At 40.5% G+C, this 27,154-nt stretch overlaps 2 protein-coding genes, 1 long non-coding RNA gene and 1 pseudogene across 5 annotated transcripts in view; 1 reads left to right on the forward strand and 3 right to left on the reverse strand.

Moving 5' to 3' along the window:
- LOC126798665 (disease resistance protein RPV1-like) overlaps positions 1–27,154 on the forward strand; it is a 79,561-nt gene that overhangs the window by 27,462 nt on the left and 24,945 nt on the right. The window lies entirely within an intron of this gene.
- Positions 9,294–11,253, reverse strand: LOC126798669 (G-type lectin S-receptor-like serine/threonine-protein kinase At4g27290). The gene is given in 8 exon segments (XM_050525692.1): positions 9,294–9,666; positions 9,744–9,894; positions 9,975–10,137; positions 10,140–10,211; positions 10,339–10,523; positions 10,525–10,547; positions 10,867–11,024; positions 11,124–11,253. Coding segments are annotated over 8 exon segments (1,104 nt in total). The 5' UTR covers positions 11,164–11,253; the 3' UTR covers positions 9,294–9,354.
- LOC126798674 (uncharacterized) lies at positions 11,407–11,961 on the reverse strand. The gene is made up of 3 exons (XR_007672558.1): positions 11,882–11,961; positions 11,609–11,767; positions 11,407–11,502 (listed from the first exon to the last, which is right to left on the reverse strand). It is a non-coding gene; the product is annotated as an uncharacterized LOC126798674 (long non-coding RNA).
- On the reverse strand, positions 20,605–27,097 carry LOC126798673 (cation/H(+) antiporter 18-like; annotated as a pseudogene).

The raw sequence follows: 27,154 nt of genomic DNA on the forward strand, positions 1-27,154 counted from the left end.
TCACTATTCACGGTTACTGTACAATACTCAATTAATACGTATTTCTGTACGTATAAATATTAAATACGTATTTCTGTACGTATAAATAATAATACGTATTTCTGTACGTATAAATATTAATATGTATTTCTGTACGTATAAATATTAATACGTATTTTTGTACGTATAAATATTAATACGTATTTCTGTACGTATAAATATTAATACGTATTTCTGTACGTATAAATATTAATACGTATTTCTGTACGTATAAATATTAAATACGTATTTCTGTACGTATAAATAATAATACGTATTTCTGTACGTATAAATATTAATACGTATTTCTGTACGTATAAATATTAATACATATTTCTGTACGTATAAATATTAATACGTGTTTCTGTACGTATAAATATTAATACGTGTTTCTGTACGTATAAATATTAATACGTATTTCTGTACGTATACGTACGTTTTTAAATGTAAATACAAATTCAGTAAATAAAATTTACTAATTTACCCTTTTACAAAATTACTTTTCACATTTACTGAAAGTAATTAATATTTACATTTACCGAAGGTAAAAATTAATTACATTTACCGTAGTAAATAAAATTTACAATTACATTTACCGTTACACAGTAAATTACCAAAATACCCCTTCAGTCAAAACTATTTACACCGCCTCACACGGCGGCGCGTGTGGCACACGCGCCACCTCCGGCCGGCCGCACGTGGGGCCCACGCACCGAGGCTAACCACGGAGCGTGTGACGCCACCGCCTTGCGCAACCTCTCCCCCTCCTCCTCCTCTATCTTCCTACGGTGCTAGGCAGCCCCTACGCCACCCTATTCACTCCCACGCGCCGCCTCTAGGCGGCGGCAACTCCTCCTCCTCCCACACCTCCAAACTCCTCAATCGATCCCAAAACTGTCTAACAATCACAATCAACCATCAATCACTACAAACCATACCTTAAATCGAAGCTAGAACCTCCGATTTGGCCTCGGAAAAGCTTGGATCGCCGGTGAAGTTCAAATCCTTGGAGAGAACTCGGGTTGATAAAGTCTGGCCTCCAAATTGAAAACCGAGAGTACCAAGGTGAGGATCGACGTCGTACCGCCCTCCTCCGTGCCCTAGCTCCGCTGGTGAGGACGCGAGTTGTGGCGAGCTTCGGGCTGTCTCGAGGAAGCTAACGGCGGCGAGGCACGATGCGGCGAGCTCGAGGGTGGCTGTGAACGTCGACGCGAAGCTCCTTGGACCGGCGGTGAGAGACACGAAGGCCGGAGTCGCCGGATTGAATCGAGAAATTTTCGAAGGGAGAGGGGGAGTTTCGGGGAGAGGGAGAGAGAAAGAGAGAGGGTTCGAGGGAGAGAGCGGCGGTGTGAAAGGGTTTCCTGTTATGGAAACCCTAGTTAACAAAAAATCCTTTTTATACTAGTTTCCAAATCGGAAACTAACTTCCGACGCGAATAACTTTCACGTACGATGTCCGTTTCGAACGCGTCACATATCCACGAACTCGTATCAACGAGCTCTACAACTTCCGTGAAGAAAGTTTTCGAAACCGAGCAACGGATTAAAAGTCGATAAATTCGTTCGGAAACGTAACGTTTTCTTATTAAACGTTCTCGTTTAATAACATCGCAACCAAACGCATTCATTCTAATTAAAATTCGACATTTTATGGAATTCGAATCAAACTAATATTGTTCGTAAAATTGGGGTTATTACAATCTACCCCCCTTAAAGGAATTTCGTCCCGAAATTCAAGCTCACTCAACAAACAACTGTGGATATCTGGTCATCATATCTGACTCTAGCTCCCAAGATGCATCACCCTCATCATGGTGACTCCACAATACCTTGACTAGCTCCACGTCTTTCCTCCGAAGCTTCTTTGTAGATCTATCCAAAATACGAACCGGTTCGACAACAAATGTAGCATTTTCCTTCACCTCAATGGTGCTATGATCAATCACATGTGACTCATCTGGTACATACTTCCTCAGCATGGAAATGTGGAAGACATTGTGAACACCCGACATACTAGTAGGCAAGGCTAGTCGATAAGCTAGTTCGCCCACCTTCTCAATTATCTCAAAGGGCCCAACGTACCTCGGTGCCAACTTTCCTTTCTTGCCGAATCTCACTACACCTCTCATAGGTGAAACTTTCAAGAACACATGATCACCGACCTCAAATTCCACATGTCTCCTCTTCAAGTCTACATAGCTCTTCTGTCTACTCTGAGCGGTCCGGATTCTATCTCGAATGATCGAGATCTTCTCCGTGGTTTCCTGAACCACCTCTGGACCCATCAGTGCCTCATCACCAACTTCGGCCCAACAGATCGGAGATCGACATGGCCTACCATAAAGTGCCTCATACGGTGCCATGCCAATGCTAGAATGGTAGCTGTTGTTGTAGGCAAACTCAATCAATCTCAAATGATCTTCCCAGCTACCCTTAAAATCCAACACACATGCTCTCAACATGTCTTCCATCACCTGGTTCACCCTCTCTGTCTGTCCATCCGTCTGAGGGTGAAAAGCTGTACTCATATCCAAGGTAGTGCCCATCGCCTTCTGCAAACCACCCCAGAACTTCGAAGTGAAACGTGCATCTCTATCGGAAACAATAGAAACTGGAGCACCATGAAGTCTCACTACCTCATCCACATATAGTTTCCCAAGCACGTCCACTGAGTACTTCATCGACACTGGGAGAAAATGAGCCGACTTCGTCAATCGGTCGACAATTACCCATATGGCATCGTGACCCTTCCTCGATCTAGGCAACCCGGTCACAAAATCCATAGATATCTGCTCCCACTTCCAAAGAGGAATAGTCAGTGGTTTCAACATGCCAGCTGGTCGTTGATGTTCTGCTTTCACTTGCTGACACGTAAGGCACTTCGATACAAACTCTGCTACATCTTTCTTCATACCGTTCCACCAGAATTGTCTACATAGATCCTTGTACATCTTGGTGTTCCCTGGATGGACGGTATAGCTTGAACGATGTGCCGTACGAAGAACCTCCTCCCGAAGGTCATCACGATCTGGGACACACAATCTTGCCCCAAACCTCAACCCTCCATCGGGTCCAACTCTCCACTCAGAAGGACACCCATCAAGCGTATCAACTACAAGATCCGCCAACTTGGCTCGTGAGAGTCTATCCTGCGCCTGACCCTGTATGATCCTCGTGATCAATGTGGGTTGCACTGTGACACTACCAAGAAAGACCCTTGGTTCTCCTCCCGATGGCACCAAATCAAACTCTGATGCAGCTTCTAGCATGAACCATTCCTGGACCATAAGTGAAGCTACTACGCCTCTCGGTTTTCTGCTCAAGGCATCGGCCACCACATTTGCCTTCCCCGGGTGGTACTCTAATGTGAAGTCATAGTCCTTGAGGAGTTCCATCCACCTCCTCTGCCTCATATTCAGCTCCTTCTGTGAGAACAAGTACTTCAAACTCTTATGATCTGAAAAGAGTTGAAACTTCTCTCCATACAAGTAATGTCTCCAAATCTTCAGGGCAAATACAACTGCCGCAAGCTCTAGGTCGTGTGTTGGATAATTCTTCTCATGAATCTTCAACTGTCTCGAGCCATATGCAACGACTCCTCCATGCTGCATCAACACACAACCCAAACCCTGGAGTGAAGCATCACTGTAAATGACATAGCCACCACCACTAGAGGGAATCGTCAACACTGGAGCTGTGGTCAGTCTAGTCTTTAGTTTGCTGAATGCTTCCTCACATGCATCCGTCCACACAAACGGAGTATCTTTCTTGGTCAACTTGGTCAATGAAGATGCGATACTAGAAAACCCCTCGATAAATCTCCTGTAGTAGCCTGCCAAACCGAGGAAACTACGTATCTCTGTAGGGTTCTTTGGACGACTCCAATTCTTCACTGCCTCGACCTTTGCCGGGTCCACTAGTACTCCATCTTTTGAGACAACATGACCAAGGAATTTGACCTCTTCTTTCCAGAACTCACACTTCTCTAGCTTGGCATACAGTCTCGCCTCCTTCAAGGTCTGCAACACTGTTCTCAGGTGTACCACATGTTCTTCTTGTGTCTTGGAGTATATCAGAATGTCATCCACAAACACCACAACAAACTCATCCAAGTACGGGCTAAATACTTGGTTCATCAAACTCATGAAGACAGCTGGTGCATTCGTTAGACCAAATGGCATGACGACAAACTCATAATGTCCATACCGGGTCCTGAAGGCTGTCTTCGATATATCTTCTTCCTTCACTCTGAGTTGATGATAACCGGATCGCAAATCAATCTTAGAGAACACTGTAGCACCTTTGAGCTGATCGAACAAGTCATCAATCCTAGGTAAGGGATACCTATTCTTGATGGTCACCTTGTTCAGTTCTCTGTAGTCGACACATAACCGCAGAGAACCATCTTTCTTCTTCACGAACAAAACAGGTGCTCCCCAAGGTGAAACGCTAGGTCTAATGAACCCTTGGTCTAATAACTCATCGATCTGCACCTTCAGCTCCTTAAGTTCATTCTGCCCCATTCTATATGGCGCCTTTGACACGGGTGCCGTACCGGGTACTACATCAATGCAGAAATCTACCACTCTTCGAGGAGGTAGCCCCGGTATCTCTTGGAACACTTCACCAAACTCAGATACTACCACAATGTCTGTGATAGTCACTTCCTGATCCACTGACTCCACATGTGCCAAAACTCCTGATCTCATGGCGTTGTCGGACTTGAGGCAACGATAACGAAACACTGGCTCTCCAGGTCTATGAAAGGACACTACCATGTCGAAACAATCAATCACAGCATGTTGTGGTCTCAACCAATCAATCCCCAAGATCACATCATAAGTGTGGTCCGGAATCACAATCAACGAAGCAGAGAACTCTCTACTCCCAATCAATATAGGACAAGCTTTGCAGATTGTCTCTAACTCAAGTGACACTCCAAGGGGTGAAGTGACACATAAGGCGTCCCCGAGAGGTGTAGGAATCAATCCTAGCATCTCCACTACCGAACTAGCAATGAATGAATGCGATGCTCCCGTATCAAACAACACTCTAGCAAGGTAGTCAAAAAGTGATAATGTACCTTCCACTCCTGTGTCTCGCTGACCCACTGCGAACACTCTAGCTTGGCCTGCTGGTAGCTGTCTCTGTGGCCGTTCCTGTCTACCCGGAAGTGGTCGGGTACAATCTCGAGCTATGTGCCCCACCTGCCCGCACCGGTGGCACCCTCCTCTCTTCGGTTTCGGACATGCTGAGGCGTAATGTCTCATCTCATTGCAGCCATAACACCTCACTGTTGCTAATGGTCTGACTGGTGCTGCCCTGATAGCTAAGGGTGGTGCCCTTGTCGGGGCCTGATAGTGGGGTCTTGGCCTCTTCCATGACCTATCCTTCGGTCCTGAGTGCTCGCTGCCTGTATAGACTGCCTTGCCTTTCCCCTTCGCATCTCTGTTCCCCACATCACTTGCTCGAGTCTTCTCTGCTTGCTCCAAACTCATAGCACTCTCAAATATCTGCTCCCGTGAAGTCAGGCAAAGGACTGATATCATGGTCTTGTACTCCTGTTTCAGCCCACGTAGATACTTCTGAGCTAAAGCAGTCGCACCCATAGGCCTGACATACCGATACAGTTGCGAGAATCGAGCATCATACTCTCTAATGGTCATGTCTCCCTGCACCAATGCCAGAAACTCCAACTCTAAGTCCTCCTGTACTGAGGCTGGAAAATACTTCTCTTGGAATATGGTGGTGAAATCTCCCCATGTGAATGTAGACACATCCACAATCTGTCTCATGCTCTTCCACCAATCTAGAGCATCACCCTTGAGAAAGAATGTAGCTATCTTTCTCTTCTCAATCTCTGTGCACTCCATCAACTCAAAATAAGCCTCCATACCCTCGATCCAATGGTCAGCTACCATGTGATCTAGTCCCCCATGAAATGTCGGAGCTGACAGTGCACTAATATCCTTGATCAGCTTCAACACTCGACCGTCATCTCTAACCGCAGGAGCTGGCTCATCCTGCTCCTCCTGCGGAGCAGCCTCCTCATAGAGGTTCTCCACGTTGCGGACTCGACCTGTGGCCCTACCTCGACCTCGGCCTACCCGCTCTACCTGTGGAGCAGCCTCCTCATAAAGGTTCTCCACGTTGCGGACTCGGCCCGCGGTCCTACCTCGACCACGTCCTCTCGCCCGTCCTCGGCCCTTGTCAGCGTTCATCACCTTCAAACAACGAAACACTTAGTCAATACTTGTGAAATCTCGAATTCAACTAAACAGGTTCAATATGTATGAACATGAAATTTCAGGATATGATGAATCATCGAAGTATCATCACGATACTTCTCGGAGGACCAAACCATTAGGTATGGCTCCTAAAACACTCTCGCGTACCCGACGACATATCAATACCGAGAAGCATGTGATGGGAGCCCGCCTGCAGTCGGATCATCGCTCCTGGATGGTATTGATAATCGCCAAATACGCACTTAGGCTCTGATACCAAATGTCACAACCCGGACCGCTCCGCCGTAACACGATATTGTCCGCTTTGGGCATAGCCCTCACGGTTTTGTTTTTGGGAGCTCAGAAGCACCTTCCCAGTGGGTCACCCATCCTGGGATTGCCCTGGGCCAAGCATGCTTAACTTCGGAGTTCTCCACTCCTCCGAAGCCGTTGAGCCCCCAAAAAGCCTCGCGTTAGATAGAGGTGGGCATGTACATATAAGACGCATCACCCCCTCTCCGTTGGCCGATGTGGGATATTACATATATACTGTTATAAATTCATTGGGATTGGTCATTTCGATGACGAGAATTAAATATTGAGCATGTGATTTAATTTGTACAATATGAGGTGTGATTATTGTACGTGGTTTTAACATGGTGTTTGTTAAAACGTTTTGTCTTCGGACGAGTTTTTGTCTTCGGACGTGTTTATGAAATATGACATGTATATGATATAATGGATTATATATATATTGTATAAATGGTAAATATGTACATATATATATATATATATAGTTTGCTATATAATATACTGTTATGATTTTATCGTGATTTATGTCATTTTGATGACGAGATTTATATATCGAGCATGTGATTTTGATTTGTACAATATGATGTGAGATTATTGTACGTGATTTTAACATGGAGATTGTTAAAATGTTGATTTGTCTTCGGACTTGATTTTTGGTACAATATGATGTGAGATTATTGTACGTGATTTTAACATTGAGATTGTTAAAATGTTGATTTGTTTTCGGACTTGATTTGGTACAATATGATGTGAGATTATTGTACGTGTTTGGCAAGTCGGAACCTAGCCTTTTGCCGGACGAAAGTTACGATACAGTTAGAGCTCTAGTCTGTCTGCCAGAGTCCTGCATGTGAGGTAACTGGTGGTTATCTGCTCATGAGTACTCATATTTTTGGATATTGGGTAGCGGGTGGTTGCCCAATATCGGCGGTGTATTACGAGAGGGGTAACAGATGTGTACCAGCGTTCTTGGTACCCGTATTATAAAATGCATTTGGGTAACCAGAAGGGTTACTTAATTTCTCATGAGCGCTTCTTTTCATATATCTTTGGGACAACCAGATGGGCCGTCCATTGACTCATGAGTGCATTTATATTTATTTGATTTGTGGATTTTCGTATATATATATATATATATATTAATATGTGAGTTATATTTTCATTTTACTCATACGAGCTGTAAAGCTTACCGGGTTTGTGTTTACAATCCCGGTGCACCAATTCGATGGTGTAGTGGATAACTCCGCAGGTGTGGATTAGCGGAAATTGACGGACCACTCAGAGGACTTGAAGTTATTTATCTCCAGCTTGTGTGAGGATTTTGTGTGACTATCTTATGAGTTTGTTGTGAGGATTACGCAATTCCATTTGTTATAATATTGAATTATAATTTGGGTTGTAATAATCGGTTTGACTGAGTTGTATTTTGAACTCAGAGATGATCCGCTGTGGCATTTTAAATGATTTCGATTTCATTGAAATTGTTTAGTGTTTAACGACTTTGAAATTTTGAGTTTTTAAGCTCGGAATTTTGGGGTCGTTACAGAAACTAGAAGAACAAACAAATTATAGTTCAAGAAATAAATAACAGTTGTTGACTTGACTCGTTGCATTTAACAAATGTAACATGTATCCACAAGCACGCGTACAAAAATCAAACTGCAGGAATAAATCAGCGCTGACAATGAACTTGGTACCAATGGTATTAATAAATAATAACGCATTCGATTAACTAATAACTATATACTGGAAGCATGTGTGGAATATGGAAATGTGGTAGGTATTGATGTGAGCTTGCCTGTGAAAACAGTCCTCTTGCTTTATTTTACAAAGTGATGGATCCAATAGATCCAACTCAACTTCTATTAGACCAATTGCTTTGTTTAATGCGTCTACAAAATTAATTGATTAAGGTTACAAAGTAGTATGCAGAATTAATGTGGGATGTTGTATACAAAATTAAACATTGCTATCTTGTGACTTCTGTTGATTTAGTCGCCGCACTAATTTCACCAAGATGAATTCGAGAGCTGCTGAATGACAGGGCAGCAATGTCATTGGTGCTTGTTATGTTGAGCATTCAGGATGTAGCAATGGTTGCAGTAATTCACCCCGATATATTAGCTATTGAGTTCTTGGTGGAGATATGAAAATGTTAGCTTTGGTCAACCTTGCATGAAATGATTTTGTTCGACAAGTACCATCTTGCATCAGTTGCATGACATGTTAGTCTATTATACGTGTCATTGGTGTCAATATATATATATACTGAGCTTCGAGAAGTCAACAACTTGTCACCAATATTGAAATATAAGCTTGTGGAAGAATTTCAATTTAAAGGGGTTAACGAGGCAATACCCTGTGGCTGAGTGAATAGCTGAATCAATCAGCAGTGAGTGACTGCAGTGTTCTTTACTTCGTCAATATGAAGACTGATCGAGTTCGTTTTAGAAAAACTAGTTCAAGAGCAAACAATCTGTGCTACATATGCACAGAGACCTTCCTTGTAAAGGGGACAGTACTATAAATTTTCGATATCTGTTTTCTAAAATGATGCATATCTCTCAGATTGTTTTCTGGTGGTTTTCTTGTTCTTTATCCAGAGTGTGATATGAGCAGAGGGTTTTCGGCATACAATCTCAATCCTTTGTAAAGATAGTTGGTGTCTTACATAATATAACACAAGTTGTTCTAGCTGACGAATAATGGAATGTGAATATCATCATCATCATCATCATCATCATCATCAGCTAGCTAGCTTAATATATTCTCGGTAAGCCTCAAGTAAAATTGAACTCTATCGGGCCTCTAGTGAAAAAGATAGTCTGTTGGATGAAGAACTCTCATGCTGACTTGAAGAGGAAGCCGTACATAAAAGATGCATTTCCGTGAAGAAGCCTGGTTGTTTTGGACGTGGCAGCGTAATATCATCACTACTTAGCATCAGAACCACGGTTGACATATTAGGCCTGTCTTCTGGACTCTGTTGCACACATAATAGAGCCACATGGACTGATCGTTATACCTCTGACATATTGCTGGTGTTATCGTTCTTCATAGATGCATGCACTAGTTCAAATGGCTTGCCTTCTATGAAGAGCCTCCAGGCCTGTTTCAAGATATTGAGTTCTGCATTTAGTAAAGTTAGCTAATGAGGATAGAGTACACTTGTGATGAAACACTTACATGTCCAAGAAGGTTAAGCTTGTGGTCAGGGTGAGAAAATCCTCTGTTTTTCTTTCCACTCACTATCTCAAGTACCAACACACCAAAGCTGAAGACATCAGATTTCACCGAGAAGACACCATCAATTGCATATTCCGGAGACATGTAACCACTGCAAACCATAGTAATAAATCATTGTCATATGTAACGGTGGCAAAACAGTGACTTACAATATGTATTGATGGTCCTTACTATGTTCCAACCACTCTCTTTGTATTTGCTTCAGTTTCATCTCCTCCAAAACTTCTAGCAATGCCAAAATCTGAGATTTTCGGATTCAGTTCATAGTCTAGTAAAATATTGCTAGCTTTTAGATCACGGTGGATTATCCTCAGTCTGGAATCGTGATGAAGGAAAGTAACCCTCTAGCTATCCCTCTGATAATGTGGAAGCGCTTAGGCCAATCCAGAATTATACTTTGTTGTTCATCTGCCCAAGTTTGAAAGGATAATTAGAAAATCTAATGGGGTATTTTGGAATAATACAAATTACTGATTAATGATTTAGCAATAAGTCAGTTAGAGCCAAACACAAAAGGGAGGGGAAAATGCCAAACCAAATATGAAGAAGTCTAAGCTCTTGTTGGGCATGTATTCATATATCAACAACCTCTCTTGGCCTTCAATGCAACATCCTAGAAGCTTCACAAGGTTGCGGTGCTGAAGTTTGGAAATGCATAATACTTCATTCTTGAACTCTTTGATTCCCTGTCTTGTACATTTTGAAAGCCTTTTGACCCCTTTCTTGCCCCTCTATAAATTTTCCCTGTAGGATGTTATTCTTGTTATTATTCACAGTATTCATTGTAAAATCAACCAACAGTAGACTAAAAATCTGTCATGCCAAAAAAGGATTCATCTTTATCTACAGAAAATGATCTAACATTAATAATAACTACTGAACACATATACCTCTGTGCTGCGATTGGAAGCATAAATTATATATTATTGCTACTTGTGTCATCATTCTTACTGCAGACAGTGAAATGCCAAGTGCGTCTTTTGAAATTCGTAAACACAAAATTTCATATTTGATTACACCACCCATTGGGGAGGAGTTCCTCACAATTGCTACAAAAAATTACCTTATAAACTGGGCCAAAACCACCCTTTCCAAGCTTGTTAGCAGCAGAAAAGTTGTTGGTGGCATCTACTATTGTACTAAAACTAAATAATGGTAGCTCTAGATTTCCATCTTGGCATTCTTCATTGCGGTCTTGCTGTCGAGTATGCAACATATTTGCTACAATTAGAATGGATTATCGAAGAATTAGAGATCATGAATGTATCCGCTGTGATCAAATTTTGTGTCAGACTGTCAGTATAGTACAGATAGTCATACCTAATCTCTTAGTCAGCTTCTGTTTCTTCTTCTTCTCCATTCTTTGAGGTTCATTGTCTTTTTATACAAGGAATGCTGTGTATCTGGAAATTTAATGCCAGAATATTTCATAAAACCCTCTCCATCCCCACAATCCAGTGGAGTCTTTCGTACACAGCCATGTGACCAATCTACCATTTCCCAGTCTTGGGGGGACTTTGGCGTAAAACCTTCCAAGCATCCACAAGAAGGAGAGTTGTTAATGTTGCAACTACCATATGCGCCACATATTGCATACCTGTCACAATCATCTATTTGTGCTTTCAGGTAAAGGCTCCAATCCTGAATTCTATCAATCCATGTAAAACGCTGAAGGTTTCCACTGAGGCTTAATGTTAACCTTGTTGAAATTGCACTGTTAATGAGTTGGTAATGGTAATATATTTCCTCCTCATTAAATACAAACTCGTAGGTGTATATAGGATTTGGTTTCAGATTAGGCATACCGGTAAACCTGAGACCATTCCAAAGTCCGGATCTAAACTGCACTACAGAACCTTTCTTAAGCAAAAATTGTGGTATCCCAGTTGTATCAAGCTTATTCGTATAAACCCCTGGAGAAGGATCCTGATCACTCTTCCACGATGTTAGGAACCGATTCAGATCTGTTACCAAGTTCACTCCATATTTCATGGCAGGTAGAATTGTATTGCATGGATAATCAAAACTCTGCCACAAGAAAGTTTCTGGGTCATTATAATTTCTCACAACTAAATTACCTGTGTCCAAAAGCTGTGCAACTGGAGCGGTTGCTGATTTAGTTGAATTGGCAGACCAAATTGTGGTGTTAGCTTCATCTACAAGGACAAGAGTTTTCTGGTCAGAAAACTTAGCTGAATAAGTGGGGGTATAGCTCTTAGCAACTCTATCTCAAACTGCTACAGGTTGAAACTATGGTCTTGCCATCTATAAGTCACTTAATATTAACAGAGTGCAATGGTGCAGATTACATAAACAGTGGAGACATGCAGAAACTAAACTAAACCAAAAGAAGACGCATTTTATTGAAGTTAATTGCGATAGAGAATTTCAGGTAGGAGATTAAGTTAGATAGCAAAAGCAGGATATGAGATGCAGAGGCTGCAGAAGTAAATTAATTCCTTCAAGTGCATGTAAAGCTATGAAGTATGAATGTAACTTCCGAAATTTTAACTAATCGTCTGACCAACCGGTTGAAGTTTGAATTGGCTTAAGAAGCTGATGTATCTGTCATATTGACAAGTCTTCTATTTCATAAGTTGACTATGCGCTAATAGAATTTAAGATCATATTAGTTAAACCCTTGAATATCAGACATTCAGACTATCAGTTGCAGTAGATAAATGTGCCTACCTTGCGAAACCCTTATTTAGGACATTGTTGAGTTTGATTCAGAAGTAGATGTAACAACCCTAAAATTTCAAGTTTAAAAACTTAAAATTCAAAGTCGAGAAGCACCAAAACAAATCTCAAATATTCGAAATCGTTTTAAATGCACAGCGGATCATTACTGAGTTCTCAATACAACTCAGAAAACCAATTATTACAACCCAAATTTATAATTCAACATTACATAAGATGGAAATGTAATAATCCTCACAATCTCTTTCAAAACTCACAAATAAATCCACACCAATTCTCACACACAAATCCACGCTAGAAACCTCACCACAAACAGGATACGAACGACTTCGAGTCTCCGGAGTCGTCACTCAATCTCCACTAATCAACACATGCGGAATTATCCCCTACACCATCGAATTGGTGCACTGGGATTGTAAACACAAACCCGGTAAGCTTATAACTCGTATGAGTAAAATGAAAATATAACTCGCATATCAAAATATACGAAATTCCACAAATCAACAAATATAAATGTACTCATGAGTTAATGGACGGCCCATCTGGTTGTCCCAAAAACATATGAAAAGAAAGTGCTCATGAGAAATCGGGAACCCTTCTGGTTACCCAAATACATTTAAAATACGGGTACTAATGAACGCTGGTACACATCTGTTACCCCTCACGTAATACACCGCCGATATTGGGCAACCACCCGCTACCCAACATCAAAACAATATGAGTACTCATGAGCAGATAACCACCTGTTACCTCACATGCAGTACTCCGGCAGACAGACTAGAGCTCTAACTGTATCGTAACTTTCGCCCGGCCAAAGGCTAGGTTCCGACTTGCCAAACACGTACAATAATCTCACATCATATTGTACAAAAATCAAGTCCGAAGACAAATCAACATTTTAACAATCTCCATGTTAAAATTCACGTACAATAATCTCACATCATATTGTACAAATCAAAATCACATGCTCGATAAAATCTTGTCATCGAAATGACATCATCACAATAAAATCATAATAGTACATTATATAGCAAACTATATATATATATGTACCTATTTACCATTTATACAATATATATATAATCCACTATATCATATACATGTCATAATTCATAAACACGTCCGAAGACAAAACGTTTAACAAACACCATATTAAAATCACGTACAATAATCACACCTCATATTGTACAAATTAAATCACATGCTCGTCATATAATTCTCGTCATCGAAATGACCAATTCCAATGAATTCATAACAATATATAATATAGCAAACTATATATATATGTACTTATTACCATTTATAGAATATATATGTAATCCACTATATCGTATACATGTCGTATTTCAATATTTAAAACTCTTGCAAAAATCTTGAAATCACCGCAAGGGTAGATTCGTAAATATGTGAGATTTTACTCACCTTATCAACTCGAGCGTAATTCCACAATTTCCGAAGATAATTTCTTTCCTTTATTTATCGATCACCTTGAAAGATAAGAAACGAATTTAGAAACGTTTCGTAAACCTTTAAATGCCGTAACAGTAATAATCTGTTACTGTTCAGCAATTTATGGTTTTACGAATTACTATTCACTGAGTACTATTCACGTATTTACTATTCATGTATTAATGTACAAATACTCATCCATTACGTATTCATGTACGAGTACATACTGTTTATGTATTTCTGTACGTATAAATACTATTCAAAGTACATACTGTCTCAGTAAATATTAACTACTGATTTACCCTTCTGAAATTACTTTTTACATTTACTGAAAGTAATTTATATTTATATTTACCGTATGTAAAATAAAGTTACATTTACCGCACGTAAAAATAAATTACAAAATTACCCTTCGGAAACACTGTTTCACGCGCCACCTCCGGCAGGCCGCGCGTGGCGCTCACGCGCCACTCACTGTGGCAGCGCGTGGGGCACACGCGCCGACACCAACCAAGGCGCGTATGACGCCACCGCCACCCCAAAACCATCCTCCTTTCTTCCCCTCTCCTCCCTCCGGTCCTAGGCCACCCCTACGCCACCTCACACTCCCACACGCGCCGCTTAACGCGGCGGTAATCCACCCTCCCTCAACGATCTCCAATCTCCACAAAAATCACAAACAACCAACAATCTTCAATCACAAACACTCAATTAATCGATCCCTTACCTCAATCGTTCCTCAAAGTCACAGTGACGTCGCCGGAGGAGGTAGAACCATGCGAAGGTGAAGGTTGAGCCGAGGGTGTGATGGTGACTCGATATGCGCCTCAATTGGTTGCAGGTGGTGCCAAGGAGGAGAGGCGGCGACAATGAGCTAGTCCCCGTGCCCTAGCTTCGCCGGTGAAGATGCGTGATGCAGCGGGGTAACCTCCGAGCTTCGGGTTATCTCAACGAAGCTCTAGACGACGATGAGCGGTGCGGCGAGCTTGGGGTTTGGTGAGATGGACCTCGCGAAGCCGTAGGGAGTAGCGGTGTAGAACACAACCGCCTGGATATAGAGATCGCTGGCGATGGAGTTTTCGAAGGGAAGGAGGCTCGGGAAGGTGAGAGAGAAGGAGGGAGGCGCGGGTTTCGGAGAGAGAATAAGGTTTCTGAAAATGGAAACCCTACTTCTGATTAATTTCCTTTTATACCCCTTTCCAAATTGGAAGCTAACTTCTATCGTTAATAACTTTTACGTACATCGTCCGATTCGAACGCGTCACACGTCCACGCACTCGTATCGACGAGCTCTACGACTTTCGTGAAGAAAGTTTTCACAAACGATCGACGGAGTAAAAGTCGATGTTTACGTCTCGGAAACGTAATGTTTTTCTAAATAAACGTTCCGTTAACGTTTCCGTTAACGTTTCCGTTTTCAATTTCCGACTTCGCAAGGCGGCACAAACACGTTTAATGAATTTCACATACTTTATAAATTCAAAAGTGATCTAAAACTCATTCCGAAAAATCGGGTTATTACAGTAGCAAATGAATTACTTTGTTTTGATATTATGCAACCATAACTTTAGCAAAAGTTAGATGTCCGATACCATCTTAGGACACAGCACCGGATGACTGTAACATGAAATGTGTATGAGTAACAGCAGAGAACTATTCCGAATTCAATATCATTTGACTAAAAACACTCATACTATAAGAAAGGCTATTATTGGATCTTTTGTTGCTGGCTAGCTTCTTCAACAGGACTCGTTCTGTAATGATAATTTAGCCTGGACCGATTCGATGGTAATTGTCAGGATGGATACAATCCAAAGTTGACCAGGAAACTAAACAAAACATGTCTTGAATTACAAGTCAGCTCAACATACATACTAGTATAGTATAGAACAAGATAAGAAGGAAATAAAGACCGAACAGCTATGTACCACTGACACCGACACCAACACGGCGCGACACCACGACACGGCAAATCTAAAAAACATAGATCTCGACACGGCGTCGACACGACAATCTATATAAAATTTAATCTATTTATTAATACATAAAAGAAATATATAACACATGAAATAATGTCAAATTAAAATTTCAAGTTCATTCCATTGTATAACAATTAAAAACAAATAAATCTAAGAAAAGAAAGGGAAAACAATGGGACTGAAACAAATTTTGGGTTTTTTTTTCTGTTTAGTTTTCATTTTTCTGTTTTTATAATCAAAAAAGTCAATATTGATGACACGCCACGTGGAGTGTCGGACACGGTGTCGGAAAGTGTCGGAGTATCGGGAAGTGTCGGACACTTCGACACTTCAATCTTAGAAGTGTCGGTGCTACATAGCCGAACAGAGGGTAGGTACATGCACCAACCGTGATCACCACCTAAAGCCAAAGCAATGTTCTTTTCGTGGTGGGGTGTAAACTGGGGATTGAGAAGTCAATAGTGGAGGATTCATTTCCAATCTCTGAATGATAAAATACAGTTAGGTTACTTGAACGAGTTGAATCATTCATTGTTGGATCCCATTTGGGCGTCTAAGGTTTAGACATTTGGTCTTTAAGATTCGGATTTAATCCTCAAGGTTTCATTGTTGGATTCCAGTAGTAATAATCCGATTTGACATAGAAAAACTTTTTTTTTTTGTTGAATAACGAACTTTCATTCATTAATCGAGGGGCAAGCCCAATTACAAATCCCCCAAACACGAGACCGGAAAAACCAGCTAGTAACTAAGAGCACGGACCATCAACTCAATCACACAAGAAGGAGTGATCGAAAAATTAATCCAAAAAAACAACTTAGACACTCTAAGAAAACCACTAGAAATTACGAAAACAGTTAAATCTGAGAAGAACCTGCAGAAGACTACCTGCTTATGCAGGTCATTTAATGGCCTGAGAAATTTCTTTCAATTCTCAGGGCACATCAATCTTCAAAAATTTAATTTAGAGGTACGGAACACCCAATTGCAATGACCGTACTTAAATCACCATTATTGCCCTGTTCCTACTTAAAGCCTATCACTTTCTACCTGCTGTATAAGCTCCAGCCTTCTAGTTTTCCTACTAATAACAGTAACTTTGAAGCATCACTAGAACATTATATGAAGCTCGACTTTCCTACATTTTTTCATGTTCTTCAAAGCTAATTACTAATGGAAATCTTTCCAATGCGTTTTGTTGTCTCAGCATTTCTCTTATCCATCCTAAGCACCTCCACTACCAGTATACAAGACAGTGAAGACACCATTACCATTAGTCCAAGAGTATCAATCAAAGACGGAGGGAGCACCTTAGTTTCTTCAGGAGGAATCTTCGAGTTGGGATTTTTTAGCCCAGGTAGTTCAAAGAGTCGATACGTAGGAATATGGTACAAGGACACATCTCCTCAGACGGTTGTATGGGTCTGCAACAGAGAAACTCCCCTTACTGATCACTCAGGAGCATTGAATCTCACTAGCCATGGAGTTCTTGTTCTGTTCAATGGCACAAATAATATTGTCTGGTCATCATCCAACAAGACTTCAAGTAACATAAGTAAACCAGTTGCTCAACTCTTGGACTCGGGCAACTTCATTGTGAAAGATGGATCAAATGAGGACTCAAAGATTCTGTGGCAGAGCTATGATTATCCAAGTGACACATTACTACCGGGAATGAAGATCGGATGGGACTTAAACACCGGCCTAAACAGGTTTCTGTCATCTTGGAAAGGAGCAGAAGATCCTGCTGCAGGACAATTTTCATTTTCTATAGATCGTAGGGGGTATCCCCAACTAGTTCTTATGAATGGTTCCAAACCACATGTTAGGTTGGGGTCATGGAATGGCCTTACCTTCACAGGAACTCCTCAACTTAGATCTCCGGAGCTTTTTAAGCTCGACTTTGTGTCGAATGAGAATGAAGTCTACTACAAATATCAGCTCCTGACCACTTCACTTCAATCAAGGTTAGTGGTCAATAGGTCAGGTGATTTGCAGCGGTTCATGTGGAGTGGTACAACAAACATTAATCGCATAATTTACTCAGCTCCCGAAGATAAGTGTGGCGCTTATAATGTGTGTGGTGCATTTGCTCTCTGCAGTGTTAATTTTCCTCATTTATGTGCATGCTTACAAGGTTTTGGACAAATTAATTCTTCAACGTCAAGCAGGTGTGTTCGTAGAACTCCATTGAGTTGCAATGCTTACAATGATGGCTTCAAGAAGTTCACAAGGGTGAAATTGCCAGACACATCTTTGTCCTTGTTTGACAAGACAATGACCCTTGAGGAATGTGAGAAAACTTGTTTGAAGAACTGCTCTTGCACTGCTTATGCAAATTTGGATGTAAGGAATGAAGGAACTGGCTGTTTAATGTGGTTTGATGCTCTAAATGACATAAAGGAATTTGATACTGGTGGGCAAGACCTATTTGTAAAGATGGCTACCTCAGAACTAGGTAAGTTTCTTCTCAATCTCGGTTCCTTTTTGAGCTATGCATACATCTTGTCGCAACTTTTTTTCCACAGGCGTTTTACATAAACATGGATGTAAAGTGAAACAAAGCAAAACAGAACATGAAACATATATGATCTGGATTTGTTTATAATTTGAAGGTATACATACTCAGTCAAAACTAAGAAACTTGTTCACAGGCATCACAGCAAATATACTTTATTAAGTTTCAGGTGACATTACCGCAATCAAGAGAACTAGCACGAAGAAGCAGGTCGCTATCATAGTCAGCGTAGGATTATTAGCCATGGGAGTGCTTATTCTAGGATTGGTTTTCTACATACGAAAGAAGAATTCCAGAGGTACAACTGACATCCCTGTTTGTTAGTATGACTACAATATAAATATAGTGTTACATGATAGAGGGTGCTGAAAGGTGAATTCTTCTCTTCTACTTTAGTGGAGAGAAGTCATGAACCTATTGTTATCTAGTCACTAACTCTTCATTGTTCTACTGCCTCAGGAACCATGAAGAACATCCATGGAACCACTGAAGCTGGTAATGAAGCTATGGAGTTGTTAAAATTTGATTTGGACACCATATCCAGCGCAACTGATAACTTCTCCGAAAATTATAAGCTGGGAGAAGGTGGTTTTGGACCAGTTTACAAGGTATTAGCTAACAAAACAATAGATGACTAGCATATGTTACATCCTCTGATATTATATACTTGAACTCATTTAAATGATGATTTCTAGGGCACACTGAGAGAAGGGCAAGACATAGCAGTGAAAAGGCTTTCAAAATGTTCTGGACAAGGAACAAAAGAATTCATGAATGAAGTAATGTTGATTGCTAAACTCCAGCACAGAAATCTTGTAAAGCTTCTTGGTTGCTGCGTTGAAGGAGATGAAAAATTGTTAATTTATGAGTACATGCCCAACAGAAGCTTGGACTACTTTATATTTGGTTGAGCCTCTCTTAACCCATACTTATCTGATCTCAGTCTTTTGTAATCCATATCTGTTATGAGTTTTCTGTAGATTAGACTGACTTCTACACGTAACTTGTTAGATACAAGAAGTAAAGGGATTGGTTGGGCTCAACGCATCAGCATTATTGGAGGAATAGCTCGAGGCCTTCTCTATCTCCATCAGGATTCTAGACTGCGGATCATCCATAGAGATCTTAAAACTAGTAATATTTTACTAGATAAAGATATGAACCCAAAAATATCTGACTTTGGGACCGCCAGAGCATTTGGAGGAGATCAAACCGAGGAAAATACCAAGATAATAGTTGGAACATAGTACGTATATCTCAACTTGTTTTCTAGTCTATCTTATTTAGTTAGTCATAAACTGGCTTAGAAATTCCATCTTGCAGCGGTTATATGTCTCCGGAATACGTGGTTGATGGGCTCTTCTCAATCAAATCTGATGTCTATAGCTTCGGTGTCATGGTATTGGAGATAGTCAGTGGGAAGAAGAACAGGGGATTCATACATCCAGAACACCAACTTAACCTCCTAGGACATGTAAGCTCAAATGATAACTTGGCAATTGGCATTGTTTTGGATATATTTCTGTGAAGTTGTAGAACTTTGTGTTTCTTTCTTTTTTTACAAATATTGTTTACTCCTCTCAAAAGACATAGAAAGATCAGATGGACCCTATAAAACTCATACACAACTCCCATTATAATTTCAGGCTTGGACCCTATGGACTGAAGGAAGACCACTGGAAGTGATAGATGAGCAGCTAGGTCAGTCTTGTGCTCTATCAGAAGTGTCCCGATGTATACATATCGCTCTCTTATGTGTGCAACAGCAACCAGAGGATAGGCCAAACATGGCATCTATAGTCCTAATGTTGGGTAGTGAGGGTTCATTGCCTGCGCCAAAGCAACCTGGTTTCTTCACTGAAAGAAATCCTTTTGAAGCAGAGAACTCTTTATCAAGCAAATTGGAATCGCATTCGATCAACGACATGAGTATAACACAGTTGGAGGCACGATAGATTATCCTTTCCTAGAAGCAGAGGTGGAATACTGGGAAACCATGGTTCCTCTTCTAAAGCTCAGTGTGTATCTAACTATTTATCAATCAATGTATCCGATTGAATTATGTGAGATTTATTATTTACTACGAATCTTTTATAAGTTTCATTTGTAATAATTTATCAAACACATAAACACCTTACAAATATTCAATATCGAACTCAGGCATGAAATATTTTCAGAATATGTGAAATTTGGAAGCAAAAACTTACTTGGGAAATGATTCTTGAAAGTTGAAAGTTTGCTTCGTTAAGTGAAGCATACCCACCATCACAGTCATGGGGCCTACGAAACATAGTAACTGTCAGTTTATCAACCCAAACCTAAAATACTGGCATTCCACTTTTTTTTAAAGAGTTGACTCGCATGTCACAACAGAGAAATTTGGGTGACTTATAGCCCAAGCAAACCTTGCCCTAACCCTAGGTGATAAGATACAGGTGTAATAACCCTAAATTTCAAACAATATTTGAGTGGATTTGAATTCTATAAAATTGTGAAATTTAAATTAGAATGGATGTGTTTGGTTACGACGTTACGAAACGAGTAACGGATACGTTATCGGAACGTTTAATTCGAAAAACGTTACGTTTCCGAACGATTATATCGACTTTTATTCCGTTGCTCGGTTGCGAAAACTTTCTTCACGAAAGTTGTAGAGCTCGTCGATACGAGTTCGTGAGTATGTGACACGTTCGAATCGGACGTCGGAGGTAAAAGTTGTTAACGTCGGAAGTTAGTTTCCGATTTTTGAAACGAGTATAAATAGACATTTTTCAGATTAGGGTTTCCATTATTGGAAACCGTTCTCTCTCTCCTTCTCCCCGCCGCTCTCTCTTTCTCTCTTCACACTCTCGGTCCTCTCTTCTCCTTCTCTCGGCTTCCTCCCTCTCCCCCTCGACCCCAAGCACTCTCCCTCTCCCTCTCCCCAAGCACTCTCCCTCTCCCTCTCCCCGAGACTCTCCCTCTCACCCGAAACTCACTCATCTCCATCGGCTTCACCACCGATCTCCCCCTTAGGGAGACGTGGCCCTCACCGCCGGTCTAGGAGGCGTCGCACCTCCCCGCACAAGCGACCCCGAGGTCGACTCCCTCTCTCTCGCCGCACCGGAGCTCCACCAAGACGTTGACTTTTCCTCCGCCTTATCCAAGCCATCTCCGGTGGTTTTAAAGCACGAATGAGGTGAGGTTTAGCATGAATAGGTTGTTGTGATGCTTGTTGTACGATTTGTCGTTGTTTGGTTGCGATTTGGAAGAGTTTGGAGGAGGAGGAGTTACCGCCGCCTAGAGGCGGCGTGTGTGGAGGCGTGGGGTGGCGTAGGGGCTGCCTAGGAGCGGAGGAAGGAAGAGGGGAGAAAGGAGGAGAGTTTGGAGGCGGCGGTGGCGTGATACGCGCCGTGGTTAGCCTCGGTGCGTGGGCCCCACGCGCGGCCCGCCGGAGGTGGTGCGTGTGCCACACGCGCCGCCGTGTGAGGCGGTGTGATTAGTTTCGACTGAAAGGGTATTTTAGTAATTTACTGTGTACGGTAAATGTAATTAAATTTTACCTTCGGTAAATGTAAATATAAATTACTTTCAGTAAATGTAAAAAGTAATTTGTAAAAGGTAAATAGTAAATTTTATTTACTAAGATTGTATTTACATTTAAATCGTACGTATACGTACAGAAATACGTATTAATATTTATACGTACAGAAATACGTATTAATATTTATACGTACAGAAATACGTATTATTATTTATACGTACATAAATACGTATTTAATATTTATACGTACATAAATACGTATATAGTATTTATACGTACAGAAATACGTATATAGTACTTATACGTACAGAACTACGTATTAATTGAGTATTGTACAGTAACCGTGAATAGTGAACAGTGAACAGTGAACAGTGAACAGTAACTTCGTAAAACCAAAAATTGCTGAACAGTAATCGATTATTACTGTTTCGGCATTTAAAGGTTTACGAAACGATTCTAAATTCTTTTCTTATCTTTTCAAGGTGATCGTTAAATCAAGGAAAATAATTATCATCGGGAATTGTGGAATTACGCTCGAGTCTATAAGGTGAGTAAAATCTCACTGAATTACGAATCTACCCTCGTGGTGATTCAACATTTTTGCAAGTGTGTTTATCAAATGAATTACAACATGTATATAATTTAGTGGACTACATATATACAATATAATGGTAATAAGTACATATATATATATATAGTTCATTAAATTACGTACTGTTATTAATTCATTAAAAATAGTCATTTTCGATGACGGAAGTTTGTGAATTGAGCATGTGTGATGAAATATGACATGTATAGGATATAGTGGACTATATATATATTGTATAAATGGTAAATAAGTACGAATATATATAGTTTGCTATATAATATACTGTTATGATTTTATTGTGATTCTATTGAGCATGTGATTTGAATTGTACAATATGATGTGAGATTATTGTACGTGATTTTTAACATTGAGATTGTTAAAATGTGAATTGTCTTCGGACCTGATTTTTGGTACAATATGATGTGAGATTATTGTACGTGTTTGGCAAGTCGAAACCTAGCCTTTGGCCGGGCGAAAGTTACGATACAGTTAGAGCTCTAGTCTGTCTGCCTTAGTACTGCATGTGAGGTAACGGGTGGTTATCTGCTCATGGGTACTCAGTTTATTTTGGATGTTGGGTAGCGGGTGGCTATCCAATATCAACGGTGTATTACGAGAGGGGTAACAGATGTGTACCAGCGTTCTTGGTACCCGTATTATAAATGCATTGGGTAACCAGAAGGGTTACTTAATTTCCTCATGAGCGTTTTATTTCATATTTCTTTGGGTCAACCAGATGGGCTGACTATTGACTCATGAGGGCATTTATATTTGTTGTTTTGTGATCTTTCGTATATATTGATATGCGAACTGTATTGTGACTTTACTCATACGAGCTATAAGCTTACCGGGTTTGTGTTTACAATCCCGGTGCACCAATTCAATGGTGTAGGGGATAATTCCGCAGGTACTGATTAGCGGAGATTGAGTGACGACTCCGGAGATTCGAAGTCGTTCGTACCCTGTTGTGGTGAGATTTCTGGCGTGGATTTGTGTGAGAATTTGAGTGAAATTATTTGTAAGCTTTGTGAGAGTTTGTGAGGATTATTACATTTTCCATCATATTGTAATGTCGAATTATAAAATTGGGTTGTAATGATCGGTTTGACTGAGTTGTATTTGGAACTCAGAGATGATCCGCTGTTATGCTTTAATGATTTCGATTTATTTGAGATTATTTGGTGTTTAACGACTTTAGAATTTTGAGTTTTTAAGCTCGAAATTTTGGGGTCGTTACAACAGGTCACAAGATTACAACTTAAAGAGAAAAGTTACCAGCATAAGGAGAAAAGTGAAAATATACTGATGATGAAATTTTATATTTAGGAGACCATAAGATGTACAGCCTGTGACATTTAATAAATAATGTGACCTTACAGATTAAGCAATGATCAATAGAAAGATGGACTTCACTAAATTGTTACCGTCATCTGGCTGTACAATGTATCCAAACAACCGAAGGGAGCTGATTCTTCCTCAGGCAAACTGACTGAGAAGTTTGGCAATTTCGGCTTTCAGCCCATGATATTGCTGTACTACTAGCACTGATGCTGCAGTTCTGAAGTCTGGAGAAATCAGCAAGCTCCCAACAGGACCCAATTCTGGGCAGTCACTCTTCACATTCAAGGAAGCAGCAATTTGACCGTCAGGCCTTCGACGAACCAGAAGAAAATGCAAGTTACATTGGCTAAACTCATGTATCAATGCAGTAGTTTCAGCAGCACTTGCCACTACTCTCCGCTCATATTTGATTGAGTCGTAACTCAAAAAATTTTAGCTTCAATTCAGGAATGAACTTGCCCTCTGTTGGCACTGCTGAAGTGTTTGAGCCCTCGTTTACATCAACTCTGACAATCTCGCCCTGAAACTCAGGGCTTGGTAAAAAGTGAATGATATTAAAGGCGATACCAGGATGATCAACCATTCAAATCCCATAAGCAAGAGCCTCACGATCATCACTGCCCCCAAACAAGAAAACAGTTATGACTGGATCAAGATTTCTGGCTGATACATGGGTGCTTCCACCTAGACCACGGTCCACTATGATCCCCATTGAACACAGTGCATTCTCAAGAACCTGTTGGGTTATCAATCTGTACTCACTTCGAGTTGTCTCAAAGGTACCATCCAACCTCTGGTGCTTGTGGAATGGAAAAGTTATCATTGCTGCACTTTCACTGTCAGCACTTGTGCAGATGTCCTCATGCATGGTAGTTACAGCAGAGATTGCTGTCATTGGACGGATAGCCACTCAACTGAGCTGCTCAAAAGTCTCAAGAGCTACTACAACTTTTTCATGATTAGCTGACTGCAGTCCTTTATTCCAAAAAGGTAAACTATTGTTTCTTGCCTTGTGAACTATCAATATTGCAGAAGGCCTTTCGTTCTCCATAAGGTGCATTGCATAGACACATAAGCCGTGCCCTTTTTTCAGTCTCACTGGAAGCCTCGATGAGATTAATATTGTGGAATGGTTCATTGTACCATGGTAACAGGTCAAGAATTGAAGCTAACTATTTGGGTCTCTCCTCTCAATACTTCTGTACATGTAATGTTTACTCAATAACTATAGGTGTTGTAATGAAGGTTGTGAAGACAGCCATGAGAACCATGATAGAAAATGTTTGATCATTCAAAACCTGCATATTCCACCGAGATGGACATTAATGTATATAACACCTGCATCCTACATTATACTTTCAAAGTCCTATCAATAATATAAAAACAGTTATTTACCTTTCTGCTTTTACCAATGTTAAGGACAATGAGCTCCACCAACCCTTTTGTATTCACAAGGAACCCCAGAGCTAGAGCCTCCTAAAGGGTACTTTGCAGGAGAGCAAAACAGCTGCAGTGCCCACAACCTTTCCAAAACAGGCAGTTGTTATGACCAAGACTAAGAGACCCCATGACTGAGAGCCATGAATTGTTGTTATATCAGTCTTCCATCCACTTGAGACAAAGTCTAATGTGAGGAATAAACCAGACACAAGATCCTCAACTTTTTCTCCAAGGTCTCCTGCAATGGTCCTTCCTTTGAGAAAATAATTCCAAGCACAAATGCGCCGAATAGAGCATGCAATAGCATCAGTGACAAAGCCAGCCGCCAAAACTGAAACCAAAGTAGCGCACACATACAATTCATTTACTGTTCACCCTCAGAAGAATTGCTGCACCATTATTTGAAAACAGGTCGAATAGAAAATATCCATACAAGGACAAAAGCACATCCAGACAAAGAAACCCAAAGTGAAGCCAGAGGAGAGTGGCCACTCGCCACTACCAGAGAGGGAAATGGCAAGCGCAATAAGGATACACGCAGCCACATCATTAACAGCTGCTGCTGACATGGCCATCCGTCCAAAATCAGTGGTTAAGAGCTTGACCTCAGCCAGAATACGGGCCAAAACAGGGAAGGCAGTAACAAAAAGACACTCCCGTAGAGATAAGAAATGGGGCTCCATCTACCCCTTTAGATATAGTTCCTTTTAGAGCAAACGATAAAGCAATTCCTACTACAAAAGGTAAAGTAATTCCAGCAAGAGCTATGCTGAAAACTTTCTTTGCAGTCCTGTGGAGGGACCTGTGATCTAATTCCAATCCACTAGGAACAGAAAGAAGAGAAGACTGATATTTGCTCAAGTATCAAGCACTGTAAAACTTTTCAAAAAAAAAATCAAGCACTGTAATACTTTTTGCTGGGAATTATATAGTTTTTGTTGCAACCCAGAGCGGAAGGGCCAAGTAAAACTTCTCCCTGCAGAAAAGAAAAAGAAAAGAAAAAGGAAGTAGAAGAAGAAGAATTAGGTCTCCTTAAATGTGCAATGGACCTATTTTCCATGTACCACAATCAACGAGCAATTGTTCAAATATATTGTTTTATTAAAATGCCTACAAAATTCCAATCTTTCACGCAATGGAAATTGGTAATGCATTATTATATTTAATGATTGCAAGTTTAACTGTTATTCATAATTAGAAGTTTCTAAGAAATAATAGAAAGGGTTAAACCAAGATTGCAGATAAATATATGCAACTACAAGAGACGTAATGCATATTGAGAAACATATCAGGACATTCATAAAATCAAGCTCCAATACCAAGGATTCGAAGAGAAAAATAAGACTTCCGCACTATCTAGGAAATGCATTACTCTTGATCCTGATAAGATCATATTCAACGAAACTAATTGATTTGCTAGTAAATGCTCAACATTTAAAAAAGGGAAATTTCGCCAGAGTATGCAAAGAAAACAAAAACAATTCATAAAACAATACTGTAGTCCATAGATACTTACAACAATCTCTGCAATCACACAAGGCTGTCTTAGAGGCCGAAAAAAAAAGCCACAATGTGCGTAACTGCAAACACAAGACATATTTGCAAGATGGCAAGAGGGAGCACAAAATCCAGAGGATTTATCACCCCGGATGACCTCATTGGATTTTGCTTTCATAGGAAATGCATGTTACCGAGGTATTATTCGTCATTTTGAACCGATATAAGCGAAGAAACTAAATTCTCAATCGGATCCTGCAAACTGCAAGACTCATATATCAGCATAGTAGATCCCATATTCAAAATCACACTAAA

Source organism: Argentina anserina, chromosome 6, assembly GCF_933775445.1.
Source record: "Argentina anserina chromosome 6, drPotAnse1.1, whole genome shotgun sequence".
Lineage (NCBI taxonomy): Eukaryota > Viridiplantae > Streptophyta > Magnoliopsida > Rosales > Rosaceae > Argentina > Argentina anserina.